We start from the raw sequence: 26,010 nt of genomic DNA, 5'->3' as shown, positions 1-26,010 counted from the left end.
CACCCCCCCCCCCCCCCACCCCCCCCCCCCCCCACCCCCCCCCCCCCCCACCCCCCCCCCCCCCCACCCCCCCCCCCCCCCACCCCCCCCCCCCCCCACCCCCCCCCCCCCCCACCCCCCCCCCCCCCCACCCCCCCCCCCCCCCACCCCCCCCCCCCCCCACCCCCCCCCCCCCCCACCCCCCCCCCCCCCCACCCCCCCCCCCCCCCACCCCCCCCCCCCCCCACCCCCCCCCCCCCCCACCCCCCCCCCCCCCCACCCCCCCCCCCCCCCACCCCCCCCCCCCCCCACCCCCCCCCCCCCCCACCCCCCCCCCCCCCCACCCCCCCCCCCCCCCACCCCCCCCCCCCCCCACCCCCCCCCCCCCCCACCCCCCCCCCCCCCCACCCCCCCCCCCCCCCACCCCCCCCCCCCCCCACCCCCCCCCCCCCCCACCCCCCCCCCCCCCCACCCCCCCCCCCCCCCACCCCCCCCCCCCCCCACCCCCCCCCCCCCCCACCCCCCCCCCCCCCCACCCCCCCCCCCCCCCACCCCCCCCCCCCCCCACCCCCCCCCCCCCCCACCCCCCCCCCCCCCCACCCCCCCCCCCCCCCACCCCCCCCCCCCCCCACCCCCCCCCCCCCCCACCCCCCCCCCCCCCCACCCCCCCCCCCCCCCACCCCCCCCCCCCCCCACCCCCCCCCCCCCCCACCCCCCCCCCCCCCCACCCCCCCCCCCCCCCACCCCCCCCCCCCCCCACCCCCCCCCCCCCCCACCCCCCCCCCCCCCCACCCCCCCCCCCCCCCACCCCCCCCCCCCCCCACCCCCCCCCCCCCCCACCCCCCCCCCCCCCCACCCCCCCCCCCCCCCACCCCCCCCCCCCCCCACCCCCCCCCCCCCCCACCCCCCCCCCCCCCCACCCCCCCCCCCCCCCACCCCCCCCCCCCCCCACCCCCCCCCCCCCCCACCCCCCCCCCCCCCCACCCCCCCCCCCCCCCACCCCCCCCCCCCCCCACCCCCCCCCCCCCCCACCCCCCCCCCCCCCCACCCCCCCCCCCCCCCACCCCCCCCCCCCCCCACCCCCCCCCCCCCCCACCCCCCCCCCCCCCCACCCCCCCCCCCCCCCACCCCCCCCCCCCCCCACCCCCCCCCCCCCCCACCCCCCCCCCCCCCCACCCCCCCCCCCCCCCACCCCCCCCCCCCCCCACCCCCCCCCCCCCCCACCCCCCCCCCCCCCCACCCCCCCCCCCCCCCACCCCCCCCCCCCCCCACCCCCCCCCCCCCCCACCCCCCCCCCCCCCCACCCCCCCCCCCCCCCACCCCCCCCCCCCCCCACCCCCCCCCCCCCCCACCCCCCCCCCCCCCCACCCCCCCCCCCCCCCACCCCCCCCCCCCCCCACCCCCCCCCCCCCCCACCCCCCCCCCCCCCCACCCCCCCCCCCCCCCACCCCCCCCCCCCCCCACCCCCCCCCCCCCCCACCCCCCCCCCCCCCCACCCCCCCCCCCCCCCACCCCCCCCCCCCCCCACCCCCCCCCCCCCCCACCCCCCCCCCCCCCCACCCCCCCCCCCCCCCACCCCCCCCCCCCCCCACCCCCCCCCCCCCCCACCCCCCCCCCCCCCCACCCCCCCCCCCCCCCACCCCCCCCCCCCCCCACCCCCCCCCCCCCCCACCCCCCCCCCCCCCCACCCCCCCCCCCCCCCACCCCCCCCCCCCCCCACCCCCCCCCCCCCCCACCCCCCCCCCCCCCCACCCCCCCCCCCCCCCACCCCCCCCCCCCCCCACCCCCCCCCCCCCCCACCCCCCCCCCCCCCCACCCCCCCCCCCCCCCACCCCCCCCCCCCCCCACCCCCCCCCCCCCCCACCCCCCCCCCCCCCCACCCCCCCCCCCCCCCACCCCCCCCCCCCCCCACCCCCCCCCCCCCCCACCCCCCCCCCCCCCCACCCCCCCCCCCCCCCACCCCCCCCCCCCCCCACCCCCCCCCCCCCCCACCCCCCCCCCCCCCCACCCCCCCCCCCCCCCACCCCCCCCCCCCCCCACCCCCCCCCCCCCCCACCCCCCCCCCCCCCCACCCCCCCCCCCCCCCACCCCCCCCCCCCCCCACCCCCCCCCCCCCCCACCCCCCCCCCCCCCCACCCCCCCCCCCCCCCACCCCCCCCCCCCCCCACCCCCCCCCCCCCCCACCCCCCCCCCCCCCCACCCCCCCCCCCCCCCACCCCCCCCCCCCCCCACCCCCCCCCCCCCCCACCCCCCCCCCCCCCCACCCCCCCCCCCCCCCACCCCCCCCCCCCCCCACCCCCCCCCCCCCCCACCCCCCCCCCCCCCCACCCCCCCCCCCCCCCACCCCCCCCCCCCCCCACCCCCCCCCCCCCCCACCCCCCCCCCCCCCCACCCCCCCCCCCCCCCACCCCCCCCCCCCCCCACCCCCCCCCCCCCCCACCCCCCCCCCCCCCCACCCCCCCCCCCCCCCACCCCCCCCCCCCCCCACCCCCCCCCCCCCCCACCCCCCCCCCCCCCCACCCCCCCCCCCCCCCACCCCCCCCCCCCCCCACCCCCCCCCCCCCCCACCCCCCCCCCCCCCCACCCCCCCCCCCCCCCACCCCCCCCCCCCCCCACCCCCCCCCCCCCCCACCCCCCCCCCCCCCCACCCCCCCCCCCCCCCACCCCCCCCCCCCCCCACCCCCCCCCCCCCCCACCCCCCCCCCCCCCCACCCCCCCCCCCCCCCACCCCCCCCCCCCCCCACCCCCCCCCCCCCCCACCCCCCCCCCCCCCCACCCCCCCCCCCCCCCACCCCCCCCCCCCCCCACCCCCCCCCCCCCCCACCCCCCCCCCCCCCCACCCCCCCCCCCCCCCACCCCCCCCCCCCCCCACCCCCCCCCCCCCCCACCCCCCCCCCCCCCCACCCCCCCCCCCCCCCACCCCCCCCCCCCCCCACCCCCCCCCCCCCCCACCCCCCCCCCCCCCCACCCCCCCCCCCCCCCACCCCCCCCCCCCCCCACCCCCCCCCCCCCCCACCCCCCCCCCCCCCCACCCCCCCCCCCCCCCACCCCCCCCCCCCCCCACCCCCCCCCCCCCCCACCCCCCCCCCCCCCCACCCCCCCCCCCCCCCACCCCCCCCCCCCCCCACCCCCCCCCCCCCCCACCCCCCCCCCCCCCCACCCCCCCCCCCCCCCACCCCCCCCCCCCCCCACCCCCCCCCCCCCCCACCCCCCCCCCCCCCCACCCCCCCCCCCCCCCACCCCCCCCCCCCCCCACCCCCCCCCCCCCCCACCCCCCCCCCCCCCCACCCCCCCCCCCCCCCACCCCCCCCCCCCCCCACCCCCCCCCCCCCCCACCCCCCCCCCCCCCCACCCCCCCCCCCCCCCACCCCCCCCCCCCCCCACCCCCCCCCCCCCCCACCCCCCCCCCCCCCCACCCCCCCCCCCCCCCACCCCCCCCCCCCCCCACCCCCCCCCCCCCCCACCCCCCCCCCCCCCCACCCCCCCCCCCCCCCACCCCCCCCCCCCCCCACCCCCCCCCCCCCCCACCCCCCCCCCCCCCCACCCCCCCCCCCCCCCACCCCCCCCCCCCCCCACCCCCCCCCCCCCCCACCCCCCCCCCCCCCCACCCCCCCCCCCCCCCACCCCCCCCCCCCCCCACCCCCCCCCCCCCCCACCCCCCCCCCCCCCCACCCCCCCCCCCCCCCACCCCCCCCCCCCCCCACCCCCCCCCCCCCCCACCCCCCCCCCCCCCCACCCCCCCCCCCCCCCACCCCCCCCCCCCCCCACCCCCCCCCCCCCCCACCCCCCCCCCCCCCCACCCCCCCCCCCCCCCACCCCCCCCCCCCCCCACCCCCCCCCCCCCCCACCCCCCCCCCCCCCCACCCCCCCCCCCCCCCACCCCCCCCCCCCCCCACCCCCCCCCCCCCCCACCCCCCCCCCCCCCCACCCCCCCCCCCCCCCACCCCCCCCCCCCCCCACCCCCCCCCCCCCCCACCCCCCCCCCCCCCCACCCCCCCCCCCCCCCACCCCCCCCCCCCCCCACCCCCCCCCCCCCCCACCCCCCCCCCCCCCCACCCCCCCCCCCCCCCACCCCCCCCCCCCCCCACCCCCCCCCCCCCCCACCCCCCCCCCCCCCCACCCCCCCCCCCCCCCACCCCCCCCCCCCCCCACCCCCCCCCCCCCCCACCCCCCCCCCCCCCCACCCCCCCCCCCCCCCACCCCCCCCCCCCCCCACCCCCCCCCCCCCCCACCCCCCCCCCCCCCCACCCCCCCCCCCCCCCACCCCCCCCCCCCCCCACCCCCCCCCCCCCCCACCCCCCCCCCCCCCCACCCCCCCCCCCCCCCACCCCCCCCCCCCCCCACCCCCCCCCCCCCCCACCCCCCCCCCCCCCCACCCCCCCCCCCCCCCACCCCCCCCCCCCCCCACCCCCCCCCCCCCCCACCCCCCCCCCCCCCCACCCCCCCCCCCCCCCACCCCCCCCCCCCCCCACCCCCCCCCCCCCCCACCCCCCCCCCCCCCCACCCCCCCCCCCCCCCACCCCCCCCCCCCCCCACCCCCCCCCCCCCCCACCCCCCCCCCCCCCCACCCCCCCCCCCCCCCACCCCCCCCCCCCCCCACCCCCCCCCCCCCCCACCCCCCCCCCCCCCCACCCCCCCCCCCCCCCACCCCCCCCCCCCCCCACCCCCCCCCCCCCCCACCCCCCCCCCCCCCCACCCCCCCCCCCCCCCACCCCCCCCCCCCCCCACCCCCCCCCCCCCCCACCCCCCCCCCCCCCCACCCCCCCCCCCCCCCACCCCCCCCCCCCCCCACCCCCCCCCCCCCCCACCCCCCCCCCCCCCCACCCCCCCCCCCCCCCACCCCCCCCCCCCCCCACCCCCCCCCCCCCCCACCCCCCCCCCCCCCCACCCCCCCCCCCCCCCACCCCCCCCCCCCCCCACCCCCCCCCCCCCCCACCCCCCCCCCCCCCCACCCCCCCCCCCCCCCACCCCCCCCCCCCCCCACCCCCCCCCCCCCCCACCCCCCCCCCCCCCCACCCCCCCCCCCCCCCACCCCCCCCCCCCCCCACCCCCCCCCCCCCCCACCCCCCCCCCCCCCCACCCCCCCCCCCCCCCACCCCCCCCCCCCCCCACCCCCCCCCCCCCCCACCCCCCCCCCCCCCCACCCCCCCCCCCCCCCACCCCCCCCCCCCCCCACCCCCCCCCCCCCCCACCCCCCCCCCCCCCCACCCCCCCCCCCCCCCACCCCCCCCCCCCCCCACCCCCCCCCCCCCCCACCCCCCCCCCCCCCCACCCCCCCCCCCCCCCACCCCCCCCCCCCCCCACCCCCCCCCCCCCCCACCCCCCCCCCCCCCCACCCCCCCCCCCCCCCACCCCCCCCCCCCCCCACCCCCCCCCCCCCCCACCCCCCCCCCCCCCCACCCCCCCCCCCCCCCACCCCCCCCCCCCCCCACCCCCCCCCCCCCCCACCCCCCCCCCCCCCCACCCCCCCCCCCCCCCACCCCCCCCCCCCCCCACCCCCCCCCCCCCCCACCCCCCCCCCCCCCCACCCCCCCCCCCCCCCACCCCCCCCCCCCCCCACCCCCCCCCCCCCCCACCCCCCCCCCCCCCCACCCCCCCCCCCCCCCACCCCCCCCCCCCCCCACCCCCCCCCCCCCCCACCCCCCCCCCCCCCCACCCCCCCCCCCCCCCACCCCCCCCCCCCCCCACCCCCCCCCCCCCCCACCCCCCCCCCCCCCCACCCCCCCCCCCCCCCACCCCCCCCCCCCCCCACCCCCCCCCCCCCCCACCCCCCCCCCCCCCCACCCCCCCCCCCCCCCACCCCCCCCCCCCCCCACCCCCCCCCCCCCCCACCCCCCCCCCCCCCCACCCCCCCCCCCCCCCACCCCCCCCCCCCCCCACCCCCCCCCCCCCCCACCCCCCCCCCCCCCCACCCCCCCCCCCCCCCACCCCCCCCCCCCCCCACCCCCCCCCCCCCCCACCCCCCCCCCCCCCCACCCCCCCCCCCCCCCACCCCCCCCCCCCCCCACCCCCCCCCCCCCCCACCCCCCCCCCCCCCCACCCCCCCCCCCCCCCACCCCCCCCCCCCCCCACCCCCCCCCCCCCCCACCCCCCCCCCCCCCCACCCCCCCCCCCCCCCACCCCCCCCCCCCCCCACCCCCCCCCCCCCCCACCCCCCCCCCCCCCCACCCCCCCCCCCCCCCACCCCCCCCCCCCCCCACCCCCCCCCCCCCCCACCCCCCCCCCCCCCCACCCCCCCCCCCCCCCACCCCCCCCCCCCCCCACCCCCCCCCCCCCCCACCCCCCCCCCCCCCCACCCCCCCCCCCCCCCACCCCCCCCCCCCCCCACCCCCCCCCCCCCCCACCCCCCCCCCCCCCCACCCCCCCCCCCCCCCACCCCCCCCCCCCCCCACCCCCCCCCCCCCCCACCCCCCCCCCCCCCCACCCCCCCCCCCCCCCACCCCCCCCCCCCCCCACCCCCCCCCCCCCCCACCCCCCCCCCCCCCCACCCCCCCCCCCCCCCACCCCCCCCCCCCCCCACCCCCCCCCCCCCCCACCATTCAGGAACTACAATTCCCATCAGCCCCTACCAGCATGGCCAATTGGCCATGCTGACAGAGGCTGATGGGAATTGTAGTTCCTGAACATCTGGAGAGCCGCAGGTTCCCTACCCCTGCCCTAGATAGATACCTTAGGGAGGCCCTTGCTGTTCTATTATTAACACTGGGTGCATTGGGAATTGTAGCTCAAGCAAGACAACCCCTCTTTAAAAATTTCATATACACATTAAGGATTGCAGTGTGCTGTGTTTTGTGGAATGTCTTTATGTTGTCGCAGTAGTAAAGCAGGTTGAAATCTGATAAGGAAACAGTTATTGAACATGGTTGTTGTGGGTTTTCCGGGGTGCGTGGCCATGGTCTGATAGCTCTTGTTCCTAACGTTTCGCCTTCATCTGTGGCTGGCATCTTTAGAGGTGTATTACTGAGGGAACTTCACTCAGTGATACACCTCTGAAGATGCCAGCCACAGATGCAGGCGAAACGTTAGGAACAAGATCTACCAGACCACGGCCACACAACCCAGAAGACCCACCACAACTAGTTGAATTCGGCCGTGAAAGCCTTCGACAGTGCAAGTTATTGAATATATTTCAGTTCCTCCAATAGCCCTCCAGCCTGTTCTCCCTCTGGTTTGACAAGATCAAGGATTGGTGATGAGTCTGGTTATGCAAATTGCCACAGGGAAAACGAGCACAAAAGACAGGTGAAGCTAATGGGAGTCTAGTCAGGGTAGGGATATTCTTCTGTGATACTTGTTTTGCTCTGTTGCTAGGCCATCCCTAGTAATGTTGATTGGGGATGTTCTTCTGCCTATTCACTTAACGCTCACCTGGCTGGGTAGTTCCATACTGTCCAGTATCCATTCCAAAACCTTTATTAGGCATAAAACCGGTGTGTGTCAAGAATTCCAAATACAATAAGAAGGTCATTGTTGCACAACTTGCAGTACACAGAGTAAAAATATAGCAACAGCTTCCGAGATTTCAACATTAGTTATTTAGAAGCTTAGCCATTTGTCCAGTATCCACTGCTGGCCCTTTGGTGATCTTTCTACTGATCCTAAGAGGTTTGGAATAGTTAGGACTAACAAGGGATGGGGTGAAAGTTGCAATTCAGTGAAATGAAAAAGGAAAGTATTGACTAAAAATCTTTTTTTTTTAATTTAAAGGACAAAGTAGTCGCTGTTCAGTTCTGCAACAATGGAGACAGGTAAGTCTGCGTTCTGGGCACCTTTAACAGCAAGATGATGTTTCCATAGTACTTTAGAAAGCAACTGTAAAGACAGCCTTGTAGAATTCTAGCCGTCGTCCTAGCCGTCGGAAGGGGATATTGTCTAAAGCAGGGGTCTGCAACCTGCAGCTCTCAAGATGTTCATGAACTACAATTCCCATCAACCCCTGCCAGCATGGCCAATTGGCCATGCTGACCGGGGCTGATGGGAATTGTAGTTCATGAACATCTGGAGAGCCACAGATTGTAGACCCCTGGTCTAAAGCAATAAAAGTCTCCAGCAGCAGAACTGCCCATTCTGCAGTTAAGAGGAGAAGGGCTCTGTCCCATTGAAATCAGCTGCAATTTCCACATTGAGCTCCCAGCGGTATCAGGAATCCACAATAGGAAAAACACCCCTACTTGCTACTTTTGTAGGAAAAGCGTTTGCCCAGTCGTGGGCTCTTGAATAAAAGCTTCATATTACAGAGGAGCAATGATCACATTTGCTGCATCACTAGAGAGCATTGAGTCTGCACCTGCTTTTCGGTGTCCGGCTGTTTCTCTGTCCATGGATGAAGCTGCCTTTCATTCAAGTTAGATTTCCTCTTGTGTGTTAGTTCAGTTAACAGTGCTCCGGATGACTTGCTCAGTTTTATTCCCCACAAGCTCCTGTAGATAACGCCCAGCCTGTCGCGAGCGTATGAGGCTATAAGGCTATGAACAACTATAAGGCTACGAACGACTTTTCCTTGAATGCCATGGCGTTTACACTGTCTTTGGTTTTACGGCTGCAGCTCTGAGTAACTTCATTCTCTTCTCATTGACTTTATTGCTTGAGAAAAGAAGCACACCCCTCCTACCAATTTGGCCCACCTTGGAGAGTTTTCTCTGCCTTTTCTAGATTTAAGAGGGTCTGTTCTTCAGGAGTAATGGACTAGTTTGTGTAGCAGACCCTTTTTATATGTTTGTTACAATGCAGTTGCCTTTTGTTGACCATTCCCTTCCTCATTGCCCTGTATGATAAAGAGTACCATTGGCTCAGCAGTAGAATTCTGGCTAGAAAGGAGACGTTTAGTATGTGATAATGACAGGCCACGAAAGAAAAAGGGGCCAAACGCTACCGAAAATCAACTGAAAAGGCTAGGAGGTTTAGCTAAAAACAACAAATATAGAAAGTATTAATTCTGTGCGCCCCAATTATTAGTTAAAAACAACGGGGCTGAAAATAGACTTCATTAAAATAACTGCAGGCCTAAGTCTGGCTGAGATAAAAAGAAGCCATAATATACAGAGCTGGTGAACCATACGCATCTCAATAAACCACAAAAGACCAGATGCATTTTGGCCACACAGGCCTTCTTCAGTGGTTGCAAATTGGTGCGCACAGAAAAAATATTTTCTATATTTTGTATTTTTGTTGTCATCTGGTAATGGCAGGCAACAGAAAAAAAAAACAATGCAACAGCGAAGGTAGGAAATGACTGAGGGTTTTCATTGATGGGGAGGAAAGGCTGTCTGTTTGCATTGCTGTAAAGGGAGAAGTGACATGATTTGATGAATATGGACATGGCTTAAAGAGCGAGTCAAGTCTTTGTTCTTGGTCTGTCGGGAAAATGTCAGCAAACAAAGCAAATGCAAAGGAAGGAAGACTTGGAAGGAAAAATGAGAAATTCAGCCACGGCTGTCCCCGTCAAGAAGGATGTTCGTGGATATAATGAGTTTGAGATGAGACATCCAAGTAGCGTGATCAGACTAGGCAGAGAGGATTGCAGAATTGTCAGGGATAGCAAGACAGAGCTGGGCCAACGTGATGTCGTGGTTAAGAACAGATGGATTCTAATCTGGAGAATCGGGTTTGATTCCCCACTCCTCCACCTGAGTGACAGAGGCTTATCTGGTGAACCAGGAGTGTTTCCACACTCCTGCATTCCTGCTGGGTGACCCTGGGCTCGTCACAGTTCTTCAGAGTTCTCTCAGCCCCACCTACCTCACAAGGTGTCTGCTGTGGGGAGAGGAAGGGAAAGGAGCTTGTAAACCGCCTTGAGTCTCCTTACAGGAGAGAAAGGTGGGGTATAAATCCAGACTTTTCTTCTCATGTAAGGATGCAACTGAAAGCCATGTAGTTTGATGCTGTTAGCCAGGGGCAGCAGGCAGAGAAGTGAAGAACAGATTCTAGAAGAAAAGTTTCTCCTCTATAGGAACATTGAACAGCCTTTAACACAGGTAGGAAGAGAAGCAGGTCAGGGCAGAGGCATGGATGCCTAGCACGTGACTGGGGTAAGCAGGGCAAGGGTGATTGGCAGTATCAGAGACAGCAGAGAGATCAGTGGGGATGAGGACATGTTTGGATTTGGCATGGACAATTGTAATGTATTGTGGAGGGGTGAAAGCCTCTTAGTGGCCATCCGAACGCTCCCTTGTCTCATTGACACTACAGGACACGCAGGCTAACCCCTGGTTTTCTCTAATTGAGAGAAAGATTATTTCCATCGGCCTGCCTATTGAATCACTCTACCTAATGTCCTATTCAGAAGCGTACAATAGGCTCAGAGATCGGCTTTTAGATCTAGAATTTGCAAATTTACATCTAGCAGCCAAACGAACCTGCTCTCCAACACAACTCCTAATTCCATTTGAGCAGAGACGTATGGCCTATTACCTCCATACTTTAACGAACCCACGCGCAAGGAGAGCCCTTACCATTGCGCGATTTAACGTTATGCCCTCTGCCCTACTAAAGGGTAGGTTCAGCAACTTAGACAAATCTGCAAGGTTATGCAGTTGCAAACTTAATGTGGTTGAAACCCTGACTCACCAACTCTTGCACTGCACCAGATTTAATAACATCAGATCTAAATACACCAACTTACTTTTTTTCTTCCATTCTGGGCTGCCTGATTTGACTAGGCTATCTCTATTGTTAAACAACTCGGACCCTGGTCTTTGTGAAGAGATCGCCAGTTTCATTGCGGAGAGTTCTCAGTAGAACGTACTTGTTGTGCTCCCCGTGGGGCCTTTTATTTACTATGTATTCATGCATTTGCTCCTGATTTATGTATTTCTTGCTGACTGTGCCAATAGAGGCTTATGTATGTATGATCAAGAGTGGATTTGGCATGGAGTAAGTGGGACTATATAAGCAGCACACTGGAGGGATTTTAGTACAAGGGGTAGAAGAGAAATCGAAGGGGTAGGTCAAGTAATGGGGTTTTTGAGAAGGGGAGAAGTAGAGACTGCTGAGTTACAGTTGGAAAATAATCAGAAGAGAGGGACAGGTGATAATGCGGAAGAGGGGGGTGCATGGTATGTGGTCAAGGTGAGATGAACCAGGATATGAAAGGGGACAGAAGCAGGTTTCATTAAGACGAACCAGACATCTTCTTGTCAAATGAGGGAGAAAAGAACGGAGGGGACGAAATGGAATGAAAAGGGTGAGGTAGCCAGTAGAGATAGCAGTTTGCATAGCTGCAATTCTATCCCTGAAAAAGGAGGCAAACCACACGACCGTTTCCCTTTTTTCATTGTGTCCGTACGCATGGGCATATGTTGGGGGGACTGGGCTCTCCCTCGGCTTTCATGGGTGGGATTTGCATGTTTTCTCTTTTAAGAAAATAAAATCTTTTGCAGGGTTTGCGCAACGTGCACAGTACAGGAACAGCACGATTGCGGCAGCTGCTCCAATAACCACACTGAGGGCTTGGCTTGGACAATAGGAAAAAGACCTCCTGTGAACAGGGTCAAAACCACCATCTTTGCAGGCCCTTGCCTAAAGAAATGCCGAGGAATCGCTGCCGTGTCCCCAATTCAATAGGCAGGATTATAGAGGGAGAGAGAGCAGAACCCAGCTATTTATTTTTCCTTTTTTCCCCCTCTTGTTTCTATTATATGTTTCTCAAGAGAGATGCTGATGTAATTTTTTTTAAAAGCTGCTTGTCTGGAGCACAATACTGAATTCACGCCATGACCATCTGATAGCTGTTAACCAGATGTAATGAATGCTGCAGCTTATTTATATTGTACTGCATCTGACCATTAATATCGTAAACTCACGTTGTTCTGGCCACGGAGACTCCAAAAAGCGCTGCTGAAAATCCTGGAAAAGATTTAGTTTTCTCTCTCTAAGTATGATTCTGACCTTATATGATGATATGTTTTCCATTTCAGTTATTTGTTTCCCCAGTGGATTACGCTTAAAATCGCATGGCTTCTTCTTGTAAAGAATACAGGATGAAAGAAGCATTATAGGAGCTTGAAGTGATCATATAGGTCATGGATACTAAAAACCCACCAAAATCAGTGGTTGAAAGTTGATTATTTGACTACGGCTGTATGACGATGCCAAGAGCAGCTGATATTAAACAGAAATTTGTTAGTTTCAGGCAGTAGCCCAGCTGGCTTGTTTTGTTCCTGTGTTCCTTTTAGTCCTTTCCACCCTCTCTCCACTTCATGCACAGAGTAGGATTCAAAATGTTCAAGTCTGATAGAGCTCCAGGACACCAATGTTGCAGCTGCCAGAGCAACTTGGAGTGTGTTTACTACCTACCAGCCAGGATCCTAAATTATGGTTTTAATCTTGGTTTAAACTCCACTTCACCCAAGTGGCGATGTTCAGACAGCATGGTGAATTGGAACTTGACCATACTGGGAGGCTTTTCATCATGCTTCATTTGTTGGGGGGTGGGTCCTTGCCTGCAAGCACCACAAAGAAGGGATGAGGGGAGCGTGCAAGCACCACAAAGGAGGGATGAGGGGAGCGTGCAAGTACCGCAAAGGAGGGATGAGGGAAGTGTGCAAGCACCGCAAAGGAGGAATGAGGGGAGTGTGCAAGCACCGCAAAGGAGGGATGAGGGGAGCGTGCAAGCACCACAAAGGCCCTTGCCTGCAAGCACCACAAAGAAGGGATGAGGGGAGCGTGCAAGCACCACAAAGGAGGGATGAGGGGAGCGTGCAAGCACCGCAAAGGAGGGATGAGGGAAGTGTGCAAGCACCGCAAAGGAGGGATGAGGGGAGTGTGCAAGCACCGCAAAGGAGGGATGAGGGGAGTGTGCAAGCACCGCAAAGAAGCTGTGGTCCTGCCCAGCACTGCAAACCTTATCCCCTCCATTCCAGTGTGCCTTAGGCATACGCGATGTGATCTGAATTGCACCCATGAAATTCAAACAACAGTGTGTCACGCACTCGGTCTTTGTGTGATTATTTTTCATCTTCAAACACCACCCGCAGACAATACTATCAACACCTATAAAAGTCCTCATGTTCAAATAATGCAGACTGTCAGACAACTAGGGGTGATTCTTGCAGACGTGTACCTCATGGGATTTCTTTATACCCGATTACTGCCTGGGGAATGTGTGAACATCCTCCCTTGAAGAACACTGCAGCTGGATTCATGTGGAAGGTTGTGGTGTTAGATAGCCCTTTCCAATGTTAGATGAGTGTGCATATGTGGAGAAGCTAATTGTTCCATACAGTCCTGCTTGCTTGTCTTATGGTTTTCATGTTTGGACTGGGAGGCGATGGTGGGATCATTCCTCTTTGTTATGCAAAGTTAAGGATGTTGTTATGTAGGAGCGTTGTGTGCCTGGCTGCGGCCCGAAAACCCCTTCCTAAGACCCACCTGGCAGGCAGAATGCAGGAAAACAACCAAAGGGGTCGAGTGCCGCATAGATGAGACTTCCTTGCCTCCTTTTATTTTTTTGCTACAGGCTGCGGTTTGTCAGCGGCAGCAGAGACGGCACAGCAAGAATATGGCAATACCAGCAGCAAGAATGGAAGAACATAGTGCTGGATATGGCTACCAAGATGACTGGGTAAAAGGCACCAAAACCTTTGCCATTTGAGCACCTTATAAACAAAGACATGGAAGCAGCTTTTCTGGTTCACCGTCCAAAAATGTGAACCCAACGTTTTTTTTGTATCAGTCCCGGCAATTCTTTCCTCCCATACCTCAAACTGCTCAAGCTTTGTGGTTTTTAGAAAACTCCCAAGGTCTCCGAAAAGAAACTCTCTTCCATGCATCCCATGGAAGGATTTGGTAGGACCATGCTCTTTGACTCAGAGCTACACACTTCTATTGTCGAAGGCTTTCACGGCCGGATTCAACTGGTTCTGGTGGGTTTTCTGGACTGTGTGGTCGTGGTCTGATGGATCTTGTTCCTAACGTTTCACCTGCCTCTGTGGCCGGCATCTTCAGAGATGTATCACAGAGGGAAGTCTATTACACACTGTGTCCAGAGAAAAGGGAATGTTTGGGGTATATATTGTCCATGTCCCAGGGTGAGGAACCAATCAGTAAGTGTTTGGGTAGAACCTGTTATGCAATACTATCAACTACATCTTTGCATAATAAGTTCTACCCAAACATTTACTGATTGGTTCCCCACCCTGGGACATGGACAATGTATACCTAAAACATTCCCTTTTCTCTGGACACATTGTGTAACAGACTTCCCTTTGTGATACACCTCTGAAGATGCCAGCCACAGATGCAGGTGAAACGTTAGGAACAAGATCCACCAGACCATGGCCACAAAGCCCGGAAAATCCACCAGAACTACACACTTCTGATTGGCTTACATCATAATATTGCATACAGAGGAGTTACGGCTAGCAAATACTGTTTGGCACCTACGCTCCTGTATAGGGAGATTCTGGTCTTAACTGCTGAAATGAAGATTGCATCTGGACAGACCTCCCCCCCCCCCCCCCCAAGGAGTCAGCGCAGATCTTGCTGCATTGGGCTGAGCTTTCTCTCCCCACCCATACCCATGCTTTGGGCAGGCTTTAATTAGAAAAAAAAATAAGGTTGCTTGTTTAGTTATCTACTTAAAAATGCCAATCTACTATTTTTGTTTAAAACTTATTCAACACTGGTGTAGTCAGGGCAAAGTGTTGTCAGATTCCCCATTCAGACTATAATTCATCTGATAGGTTCAAGACTTTTATTGAAGATGTGTCAGGAACATAAAAAGAGAGTTCTGGCGGAAAACGCACCACTCTCTCGATAATATGAGTGCAAGATCCCCTCCTCCACATGAGAAGCAAACAGTTCACATTGTCCAACCTGGAGTCTCATCTCAGTCGCAGAACTCCAAGGCCGCAGCAAGAAGTGATAACGCTGCACCTGTAAAAGCGAAAGTAACATTCCCCCCAACGGCGCCATCATGATAAAGGGGCATCTTCATAATTACTGCACCATGTGCTTGGCTTTCTCAGGGGTGCCCCTGAGTTTGATTTGCTATGTCAATTTAAAAAGGAAGTGAGTGCAGATCCACAGTTGGGATTCCTCTCAGGAAACATAAGTCCTTCAGTTCCCCAACTCATCTATGCTTGAGTTGCACTTGCAAACTGAATTGCTCTAGAGGGAGCTCTTGTGACATCGTAAGCTAGGAAAAATTCCCCGAAGGGAATCTTCTTGTCCTGCTACATGAGAAACTGAAACTTTAGCCAACAAGTCTTTCCAAGTCATCTTGAATTGTTTTATAAGTGGCTTCCATGAAGTTTTTTGTTTCAAGGCCTAATTCCATTTGGAGGAGTCTTTTATTTGGGAGCATTCCTTCTTCATCGTGCTCCGATTATTATTATTATTTTTTCAACTTCCACTTGTCTAGGGAAGAATAATGTTATAATTAAGATTAGGGAAGAATAATGTTATTGCATGTTCTGTTCTTTGTTCAAAAGCAGAAAATGTGTTTCTTATTGTTGCTTGTATAAATTGTATTTACTCGATAGCTCTACAGCTGTAGAAGTGTGCCAGCCAATCTGCTACATTCAAATTACAGTGTACTTCCCAAGTTTAACAGAATACAGTTCAGCAATTATATTTACTGTGTCTTATGTAACTTAGAGACAATTCCAACACAGAATTTTCCCCCTCCCAAAAACGGGATTTCTGTGAAAAGTAAGTCCAACTCATCTAAAATTAAGTTTGTACTTAGGAGTTTAATGTCTACATTTTTTTTTATCTGCCAAATTGTTTAGGAATAGTGTTGTATCTGGCGAGGACAAAGTTTCAAAGCTGAAGGTGACCATGGTAGCTTGGGATCGATATGATACCACTGTTATCACGGCAGTCAATAACTTCCTCTTGAAAGTGTGGAATTCTTCTACAGGGCAGCTTCTTCACACCTTATCTGTAAGTAGCGCTTGAGTTGATGGCTTGGAAGAGGAATCCTAAGAAGTATAAGTCTCTGCTTAGAGCTCTGTGTCTTGCCCACCTGTGAATCTGGTTTCTGACCTTGAGTTTATCTTGCATTGTTCACTGTAGAGATTTGTCCTTCTCAGTTGGTGTCATTACGAATTAGAAACGTAAAAGAACATGATGATCATGCTTGTGGTATACATCTTGGAGATATGTAGCTGGTACCAAATTAACTCCAAGCGAGAAACTGAGATGGAGAAGAAGAAAGGTGAAATAGGCGCAGTTTGGGGCATCCAATTTCATCTCCCTGGACTTCTGTTCCTTCTGGGCCTTGGTTCTCCTGAACTTTTGAAAGAAGAAATTCAGAGTGCTTTGGCCATCTGCATCTAGGAACCCAAATGAAGACAGAGGAACATAGTCAAGTGGTTAACATAGTCGAGTGGTTCTCTAATCTAAAGAACCAGGTGGTTCCCCACTCCTCTGCAGGAGTGGCGGATTCTTATCTGGTGAATTAGACTTGTCTCCCAGCTCCTGTGCATGAAGCCTGATTGGTGACCTTGGGCTAGTCACAGTTCTCAGAACTCTCTCAACCTCACCGACCTCACAAGGTGTCTGTTGTGGGGAGAGGAAGGGAAGGATTTTGTCAGCCGCTTTGAGACTCCTTACAGGAGAGAAAGGCAGGGTATAAATTCCAACCCTCCTCCTTCTTGGCCCAATCCTAAGAAATAAAAAAAGTAAAAATGGAGAGAGACCTTCTTTTAAGCAAGCAGAAGGAAAAACTTTTACTATCAGTCCTGAATTGTCCCAAAGTTCTTTAAGCTAATTCTCTTGCCTGTGGAAACCAGAACGCATGCCAGTCACTTTAACTTTGATACTATTTTATAGACATCAGGTCTTTGTGTGTATTAAAAACATCCTGTGTGTCTGAAGTCTGAAAAATGCATACAGATGAAAGGTTTGATTCATTAGTGTTAGTATTTTGTCTGTGGTTGTGGCCAGAGGTGTCTTTCCATTATGTTACTCTTTCCGAATGTAGCTATGTAGAGAAAATGGATTTGGATTTCTCCACGTTTCAGTCAGTCAACTATCTGCTGCAGTGGTGGTTTCTTACTAGGGAAGGTTCATCCTTGCAAGAGGAATGGGGCATGGCGGGGAGGGGGGGGAGGGGGGAGTTGCGGTGGATCAGTGGTGAAGTACAAGGCTTAGACCAGTGATGGCAAACCTTTTTGAGACCGAGTGCCCAAATTGCAACCCAAACCCCACTTATTTATCACAAAGTGCCAACCCGGCAATTTAACTTGAATGCTGAAGTTTTTGTTTAGAAAAAACTGGTTGGCTCCCTCTTCCTCCGCCCCACCCGCTCGAGCAGGGGCCAGCCTGCTCTAGCCTCCAGCAAGTCCCGCACACACCACTCTGTGCCTCTCTAGCATCTCTGCCTCCTCTGCGCCCCCCCCACCTCGGGCAGCAGCCACCTGGAGCACAGGCACCAGGCCCACCAGCCGAGACCTCCTTGTTCACCGCGGTGTGCACACATAGTGCTCAATGACCCACGTCAGCCTAGATGTGTGTGTGGGGGGGGGGGGGGGTCTCCGAGTGCCACCTCTGGCACCCGTGCCATAGGTTTGCCATCACTGGCTTAGACCCTGTGCTTTTTCCTTATGCTTGCACAGCATGGTTCTCTGTAGCAGAGTATATTCCTCAGCACTAGGTGTTTCCTGCCCCTACAAGCAAAAGGAAAGCATAGGATCCTAGCCCATACTTGCAGAGGATCCTAGGATCAGTCCCTGGAGGCTTGGAGACAGTACCCATGATAGCTCTAGGAAGCACTTGTCCAGGGACAGGGTTGCCACCAGGCTGCCTGTTCCACCCCTCTCCTTGTCACAAATGCCTTCCCAGGGACCCTGGAGCACCCCGTAACAGCCCTGCTCCTGCACTTACCAGAAGGAGCAGGGAAGCCAGCATCAAGAAGAAACAGCAGAGACATGGCAGGAAAGCTGGAGCAACAAGAGCAAGCCAAAGCAGTTCCAGGGAATAGGGGGGAGGCAGCACAGCCCTGGCCAAGTTGCAGTCAGCAGGCCTCAGCAGTCTTAGGGAGTGGGGTCAAGTTGCAGTCAGCAGGCCTCAGCAGCCTTAGGGAGTGGAGTTGCAGTCAGCACTCCTCAGCAGCCACAGCCGGACTGCAATTCAAGGAGGAGGGCCAGGAAGTCTGAAGAGCCAGTCTTAGGCTGGCAGGGCAAGACAGACAGCTTAACAGCCACTAAGCTGAAGCAGGGAGCTCCCAGGAGGGAGGAAACCCCCCAAGAGGTATAAAAGGGAGGCAGAGCAAGAGGGAGGAGATTGGGGTGGTGCTCAAGTTTTCAGGAGTGCTGTTAACTACTTGACAGAAGTAAAGGGCTTATTAATAGAAGCCTGAGTCATGCCCTGTTGGTGCTAGAAGGGTAACTGAGCTCCGAGGAAGCCAAGGTGGCCTACCCTGGAGGGGTGGCTGGCAGAGAGGTCGCTCACAGCACCGAACTCATGTATTGCCCAGGGACACCAAAGAGTAACAGCAGTTTGCCATAAAAGCAGCATAACCACCATCACACTCCTCCTGGCCCCTCTTAAGTAAAAGATTTAATGCAGCCTAACGGAGACCTTGGAGAGCTGATATCATTTGACATGACCGAGCTGGATAGACCAGTGTTTTTCCCCCCATAGCGCAGCTTGATATTTTCCTACAGTTTGTTTCACGATTCAAGCACGGCTCATAACAGCCAGGAAGGGCTTTTGCCAGAGATCTCAGAGCTTATAGGAAAGTAGTTGTGGCTCAGGGGTAGAGGACAGGATTTCCAGAATGCCTGCAGGTAAAGCATCTCAGGTGCCAGGTATCAGGAAAGATTTATTTCTGCATGGCAGTCTGGAGAACTGCTTCACCTGTGGCCGCAACAGACGTGGGAAACCTTACCTCCTTCTGCTTTTATCACAGGGCCACGACGACGAAGTGTTTGTTTTGGAAGCTCACCCGTTCGACCAAAGGATCATGCTCTCTGCCGGCCACGATGGGAACATTTTCATTTGGGACCTTGAAAAAGGAACAAAAATTCGCAATTACTTCAACATGGTAAATTCATGCCATATTTTTGTGGCCAAGCAGGCTTTGGGGCTGTAAGGAGTCTGTTAAATCTTATTGTTCATTGAGCAGAGAAGCTGTCTTCTGCTCAGCGGCGTATCCAGAGCCAACTGCAGTCGATGTCAAGCCTTCAGACTGGCAGTGGGCTGCATGTTGTTACAGCGCCCCTCCCCTCCCTTACAAGCATTGTGCAATGACACATGTTCGAACCGTTTACTTCCCCTTTTCTTTTCCACTTCATCAGACTGAGCCACAGCAACGTGTGGCCGGGCCCGCTAGTAGTTGTATAAATAGAATTCTATAAGGGCAGAAGTTGATAAACCAAAGATATTGTCTGGCTTACAGTCACTGTTATTGTTATTCCCAAATGTTTCCTTACAAGATTATGAAACTGCTCAAGATAGAAACTTCTGTCCCTCAGCATGAAAAGGTTCAATTTTTGTGATTATGGTGGCGCGTACATGCCGATGCTGAATTTGGGGCTCTAACTGAAAGTCAGCCTGCCTGTGGGTTTGCAAAGGGACCTTGCTTTCACAGGAATCTGCTGCCACTGACATTGTTTGAATATAAGCACACAATATTATAATGTAACTAAATGAAAACAGCAAGTTAGGAGACCAGGTGTGCTCCTGGAACGGCAAGGCTTATCCAGAGAAATGAGTTCCGGCGTTGTGTTCTGTTTGTTTCAGATTGAAGGCCAAGGTCACGGTGCAGTATTCGATTGCAAATTCTCCCCTGACGGACAACACTTCGCCTGCACAGACTCGCATGGGCACCTGCTGCTATTTGGTTTTGGATGCAATAAATTTTTCGAAAAGGTGGGCTTGGCAGACTTGTCGGTTGTTCGTTCATGTGTCAAACTTACCCCAGAAATAAATTTGCACAGTATGGGTTACAGTGGTGTAGGAGGTTAAGAGCTCGTGTATCTAATCTGGAGGAACCGGGTTTGATTCCCCGCTCTGCCGCCTGAGCTGTGGAGGCTTATCTGGGGAATTCAGATTAGCCTGTGCACTCCCACACACGCCAGCTGGGTGACCTTGGGCTAGTCACAGCTTCTTGGAGTTCTCTCAGCCCCACCTACCTCACAGGGAGTTTGTTGTGAGGGGGGGAAGGGCAAGGAGATTGTAAGACCCTTTGAGTCTCCTGCAGGAGAGAAAGGGGGGATATAAATCCAAACTCTTCTTCTTCTTCTAAATTTTAGAAGCAGACAGTCTAACTGGCACTTGGGCTGTGATCTTCAAATAGCTTATTTCAAAGAATCCTTGCTCAGTGAACCTTTAGGACGAATAATAGTGGGGGACCTAAATCCTCGATAAATAAAATAATAAATAAAATAATTTGTAGAGCAAACTAGGGTGGAGGCCATCATATCCGTTTGTTAAAAGAAGCACAAGATGGGGTGAAGTTTAAGTAAGTATGTACATAAATACATGATGCTGCATTGTTGAAGGTTTTCACGGCTGGACTAGAACTACCAGACCACGGCCACATAGCCCGGAAAGCCCACAACAACCGCATGATGCTGCCTTATCCTGAAACAGACCTCTGGTCCATCAAAGACCGTGATGTCTACTCAGACTGGCAGCAGGCTATTGGGGGGACTGAAATCTATTCATTAACTGGAGCAGCAGTGGCGTTGGAGGTTAAGAGCTCGTGTATCTAATCTGGAGGAACCGGGTTTGATTCCCAGCTCTGCCACCTGAGCTGTGAAGGCTTATCTGGGGAATTCAGATTAGCCTGTAAACTCCCACACATGCCAGCTGGGTGACCTTGGGCTAGTCACAGCTTCTCGGAGCTCTCTCAGCCCCACCTACCTCACAGGGTGTTTGTTGTGAGGGGGGAAGGGCAAGGAGATTGTAAGCCCTTTTGAGTCTCCTGCAGGAGAGAAAGGGGGGATATAAATCCAAACTCTTCTTCTTCCTTATCTGATTTCATAAGAACATAAGAACAAGCCAGCTGGATCAGACCAGAGTCCATCTAGTCCAGCTCTCTGCTACTCGCAGTGGCCCACCAGGTGCCATTGGGAGCTCACATGCAGGATGTGAAAGCAATGGCCTGCTGCTGCTGCTGCTGCTCCTGAGCACCTGGTCTGCTAAGGCATTTGCAATCTGAGATCAAAGAGGATTAAGATTGGTAGCCATACATCGACTTCTCCTCCATAAATCTGTCCAAGCCCCTTTTAAAGCGATCCAGGTTAGTGGCCATCACCACCTCCTGTGGCAGCATATTCCAAACACCAATCACACGTTGCGTGAAGAAGTGTTTCCTTTTATTAGTGCTAATCCTTCCCCCCTGCTTTCAACCTGCTTTGCTACTGTGACAACTTAAAAACGTTCCACATAACACATCCAATTGCAATCCTTAGTGTGTATATGAAATTTTTAAAGGGGGGTTGTTTCAGTTTCAGGTATTTTACATCACTTACCACCAGATCCCTTGGAGATGCCAGGGATTGAACCTGAGACCTTCTGCATGCAAAGCAGACGCTCTGCCATGGAGCCATGGCCCCCCCACTTCTGCATGCATGCCGCATCCCAGGCTCACACATCCCAGGCTTATGTGCATGGCCACCATGGCAGTTTGTTCTTTCAGGTCATACACAATACACTAAAAAGGTGGTTCTGAGCTTAGACCGAGTGCCCAAATTGCAACCCAAACCCCACTTATTTATCACAAAGTGCCAACACAGCAATTTAACCTGAATGCTGAGGTTTTTGTTTAGGAAAAAATGGTTGGCTCCCTCTTCCTCCGCCCCACCGGCTCGAGCAGGGGCCAGCCTGCTCTAGCCTCCAGCAAGTCCTGTGCACACCGCTCTGTGCCTCTCTAGCATCTCTGCCTCCTCTGCTACCCCCCTCACTGCAGTGCGCGCATGTCGTGCTCAGTAGGCCAGGCCGGCCTAGATGTGTGTGTGTGTGGGGGGGTGATTTTCTGCACCCCACATGACGAGCTCTGTGTGCGCGTGCCCACAGAGAGGGCTCCGAGTGCCACCTCTGGCACCCGTGCCATAGGTTCGCCATCACTGGCTTAGACCGACTTTCCTCAACCGGTGGGCCCAAACCCAAAAGTGGGTCATGAAGTCCTGTGAACCTGGGCACTCGGCTTTGGCGCTTTTGCTGATTTGTTCATTTCCAAATTTTTTTACAGTGGGTCATCATGCCAAGCAAATCTGGGCTTGTGAGTCACTGTATCAAAAAGGTTGAAAATTCATGCCTCAGACAGTCATTGTAACAATATCACCATGAAAATTAGTATTATGGATATACTGTACCTAATCAATACCCGAAAGAAAGCAAGTTTGGATGAAACGCATATTCCTGGGCAGCATGTTCAGAGTTTCTGAGGCTGTGCAGTAATAGATGTTTTCGTTGGTAGACCAGACCACGGCCACACAGCCCCAAAAGCCCACAACAACCATTTGAGTCCGACCACGAAAACCTTTGACAGTACAGGGAACCAGACGTTTGCCTTGCTGAGGACTTTTGGCTCATTTCTGCAGCTTCTGAAATGTTGGCTGACTTCTCTGTTAAAGACTCGAAGAATGCTCGCTTTATTTTTGAAATGCTGAATTCTGTGCCCTTGCAGTTCAGTCACCTAGAATAAATGCAGGCTTTCTTCAGTTTTGACTGCACGGCTCTACCAAGTGGGGGCACTATAAGCAAATCCAGCCTGCACTTATTCTGTGTGTCTGCTCTACATGGGCACAGAATTTGGTATCCTTTCAAGAGAGTGTAGTTGAGGGAACTGTGAAACTTTTTCCATTTGGGAGAAAAAAAACTGCCTTTGGGGGGGCCAGGGGCTAACTTCTGTAGTAGTCTCCTTCTTTGGGGGTTTTTAAACAGAGGCTGGATGGTGCCCTGGAAGGGGAGTGAGGGAGAGGAGGGAGAGAGGGGTGGCATGCAAGGGAGGGGACGGAAGGGGAAGGGGGCCCGGCATCTGGACATGGCCCACCCACCCTAGCGGAGGGAGGGGAAGGAAAGGGAGGGGTGGCATGTAAGGGAGGAGAGGGAGGGAGGGGTGGCATGCAAGGGAGGAGAGGGAGGGAGGGGTGGCATGCAAGGGAGGAGAGGGAGGGAGGGGTGGCATGCAAGGGAGGAGAGGGAGGGAGGGGTGGCATGCAAGGGAGGAGAGGGAGGGAGGGGTGGCATGTAAGGGAGGAGAGGGAGGGAGGGGTGGCATGCAAGGGAGGAGAGGGAGGGAGGGGTGGCATGCAAGGGAGGAGAGGGAGGGAGGGGTGGCATGTAAGGGAGGAGAGGGAGGGAGGGGTGGCATGTAAGGGAGGAGAGGGAGGGAGGGGTGGCATGCAAGGGAGGAGAGGGAGGGAGGGGTGGCATGCAAGGGAGGAGAGGGAGGGAGGGGTGGCATGCAAGGGAGGAGAGGGAGGGAGGGGTGGCATGTAAGGGAGGAGAGGGAGGGAGGGGTGGCATGCAAGGGAGGAGAGGGAGGGAGGGGTGGCATGCAAGGGAGGAGAGGGAGGGAGGGGTGGCATGCAAGGGAGGAGAGGGAGGGAGGGGCGGCATGCAAGGGAGGAGAGGGAGGGAGGGGTGGCATGCAAGGGAGGAGAGGGAGGGAGGGGTGGCATGCAAGGGAGGAGAGGGAGGGAGGGGTGGCATGCAAGGGAGGAGAGGGAGGGAGGGGTGGCATGCAAGGGAGGAGAGGGAGGGAGGGGTGGCATGCAAGGGAGGAGAGGGAGGGAGGGGGTGGCATGCAAGGGAGGAGAGGGAGGGAGGGGTGGCATGCAAGGGAGGAGAGGGAGGGAGGGGTGGCATGTAAGGGAGGAGAGGGAGGGAGGGGTGGCATGCAAGGGAGGAGAGGGAGGGAGGGGTGGCATGCAAGGGAGGGAAGGGGAGGGGGTGCTTTGAGAGTGTGTTCCTGCATGGCAGGGGTTGGACTTGTGGTCTATTCCAACTCTGTGATTCTATGAAATTATATCAGCAGAACTGAGCCATGTTCCGGCATTGCTGATTTCTTTCTCTCTCATCCAGCTTCCAGATCAGATGTTCTTCCATACAGATTACCGCCCCCTGATCCGTGATGCTAATAACTATGTGCTGGACGAACAAACTCAGCAGGCCCCACATCTCATGCCTCCCCCCTTCCTGGTAGATGTGGATGGAAATCCCCACCCCACAAGATACCAAAGGCTTGTCCCAGGGCGGGAGAATTGTAAAGACGAGCAGCTCATTCCTCAGCTGGGATATGTTGCGAACGGTACGTCTTTTGCCAACGGAACGGGAGTGGGGATGGGGATAATTCACCAGTGATTATTGTTATTGCAGGAAAAGGTTTATATTTTCCTCATAAAACAGTCCTAATACAATGTTCATTCTTCATATTTTTATCGGGCCTGATCTCCAAGGGCGACATACTGGGATGCACTGGTCCCATTTTCCTCCTCACAACAATCCTGCGAGGAAAGGTTGATCATTATGGTTCCTAGCTAATTAGGTTTGAGCTTACCGATTACCGATTAAAAAGGGGGGGAAGGGTTGCTGCAGTTCTGGTTTTCCAGTTCGCGGCTTATCCGTTTAGGGTTGCTTTGAGAGGATTTGGTTTGTTGGCACAGCTCAAGTTGTTCACACGGCCCTTCTGCTCTTGCAAAGGTGACGGGGAGGTGGTGGAGCAAGTGATTGGGCAGCAAACCAACGACCACGAAGAGAGCATCCTCGACGGAATGATCAGAGAGTTGCAACGAGAACAAGATATGAGAAGGCGCCCCAACAGTGAAGTTCCTTCAAATCCTCTGCAAAACAGATCTCAGCCGGTCAGCGGTAAGACCGGTCTCCTCACTTTCTTAGAGAGAAATAGCAAGTCACAGAAATAGTAGACCACCAACTGAACATGAGTCAGCAATGTGGTGTGGCGGCCAAGAAAGCCAATGCAATTCTGGGATGCATCAATAAGAGCATAGTGTCTAGATCAAGGGAAGTAATTGTACCACTTTACTCTACATTGGTTAGACCTCACCTAGAGTACTGTGTTCAGTTCTGGGCACTGCAATTTAAGAAGGATATTGACAAGCTGGAATGTGTCCAGAGGAGGGCAACCAAAATGATAAAAGGTCTGGAAACAATGGCCTATGACTAAGGGAGCTGGGGATGTTTAGTCTGGAGAAGCAAAGGTTAAGGGGGGACATGATAGCTATGTTTTAATATTTGAAAGGATGTCATGTTGAAGAGGGAGCAAGCTTGTTTTCTGCTGCCTCAGACACTAGGACACGGAATAATGGATTCAAGGGGCAGGAAAAGAGATTCCACCTAAACATTAGGAAGAACTTCCTGGCAGTAAGGACTGTTCAACAGTGGAATTCACTGCCTCAGAGAGTTGTGGAGTCTCCTTCTTTGGAGGTTTTTAAACAGAGGCTGGATGGCCATCTGTCAGGAGTGCTTTGATTTTGTGTTCCTACATGGCAGGGGGGTTGGACTTGATGGCCCTTGTGGTCTCTTCCAACTCTATGATTATATGATTCTATGAGATTTGGACTTGTAGCAAATTTGGTGAAAAGCTGATCTGACTTGCTATTTGGGCCTTTCCCCCCATTAGTTTTGAGAAGTCCAAGTTTGGATCTTGCTTCTCCCCCAAATGTCGGGCTGAGACGGAGCGGCCAGATCGAAGGTGTCAGGCAGATGCACCACAATGCCCCGAGGAGTCAGATTGCCACTGAGAGAGATCTCATGGCCTGGAGCCGGAGAGTGGTGGTAAATGAGCTGCATCCCGGGGTTAGCAGGTAAGAGAATATCACAACTGGCACACTTGGTTTGTGGTATTGCCTGGACGGAACTGCGGAAGAGGCATTGCTCTGGGAGCTTAGCTGTCATTTTCCTAACCAATTTTTTCCCATGAATCATCTCTGTAAAGACCATCAGAAATCTACAACTCTTAACATTTTTTTTCAGTTGGGATGTGGTTTCTTTGGCTTCAGTTTTTAAGCTGCTGGTGTTTTTGTTTCTCGCTTCCTGATTGATTTATTGGATGTTTTATGGATTTGGGTGGATTACTTGAGATTGTCAAAAGCGGCGCAGAAGTACTTTAAA

General features: G+C 59.0%; 1 protein-coding gene across 1 annotated transcript in view; it reads left to right on the top strand.

Annotated features, from left to right (window-relative positions):
• The first annotated feature begins 7,691 nt into the window (after positions 1-7,691).
• BRWD3 (bromodomain and WD repeat domain containing 3) overlaps positions 7,692-26,010 on the top strand; it is a 44,363-nt gene continuing 26,044 nt past the window's right edge. The window contains exons 1-8 of the mRNA XM_048514129.1: positions 7,692-7,727; positions 13,436-13,540; positions 15,711-15,864; positions 18,836-18,970; positions 19,669-19,797; positions 23,962-24,187; positions 24,580-24,747; positions 25,520-25,703. Of these exons, the coding sequence (XP_048370086.1) occupies positions 13,521-13,540; positions 15,711-15,864; positions 18,836-18,970; positions 19,669-19,797; positions 23,962-24,187; positions 24,580-24,747; positions 25,520-25,703 (1,016 nt within the window). The 5' untranslated portion in view covers positions 7,692-7,727; positions 13,436-13,520. The remainder of the gene's footprint in view (positions 7,728-13,435; positions 13,541-15,710; positions 15,865-18,835; positions 18,971-19,668; positions 19,798-23,961; positions 24,188-24,579; positions 24,748-25,519; positions 25,704-26,010) is intronic.

Source organism: Sphaerodactylus townsendi, linkage group LG13 (genome assembly GCF_021028975.2).
Source record: "Sphaerodactylus townsendi isolate TG3544 linkage group LG13, MPM_Stown_v2.3, whole genome shotgun sequence".
Taxonomy (NCBI): Eukaryota; Metazoa; Chordata; class Lepidosauria; order Squamata; family Sphaerodactylidae; genus Sphaerodactylus; species Sphaerodactylus townsendi.
The sequence above is the reverse complement of the archived record's forward strand: the minus strand, read 5'-3'. Positions and strand labels throughout refer to the sequence as shown.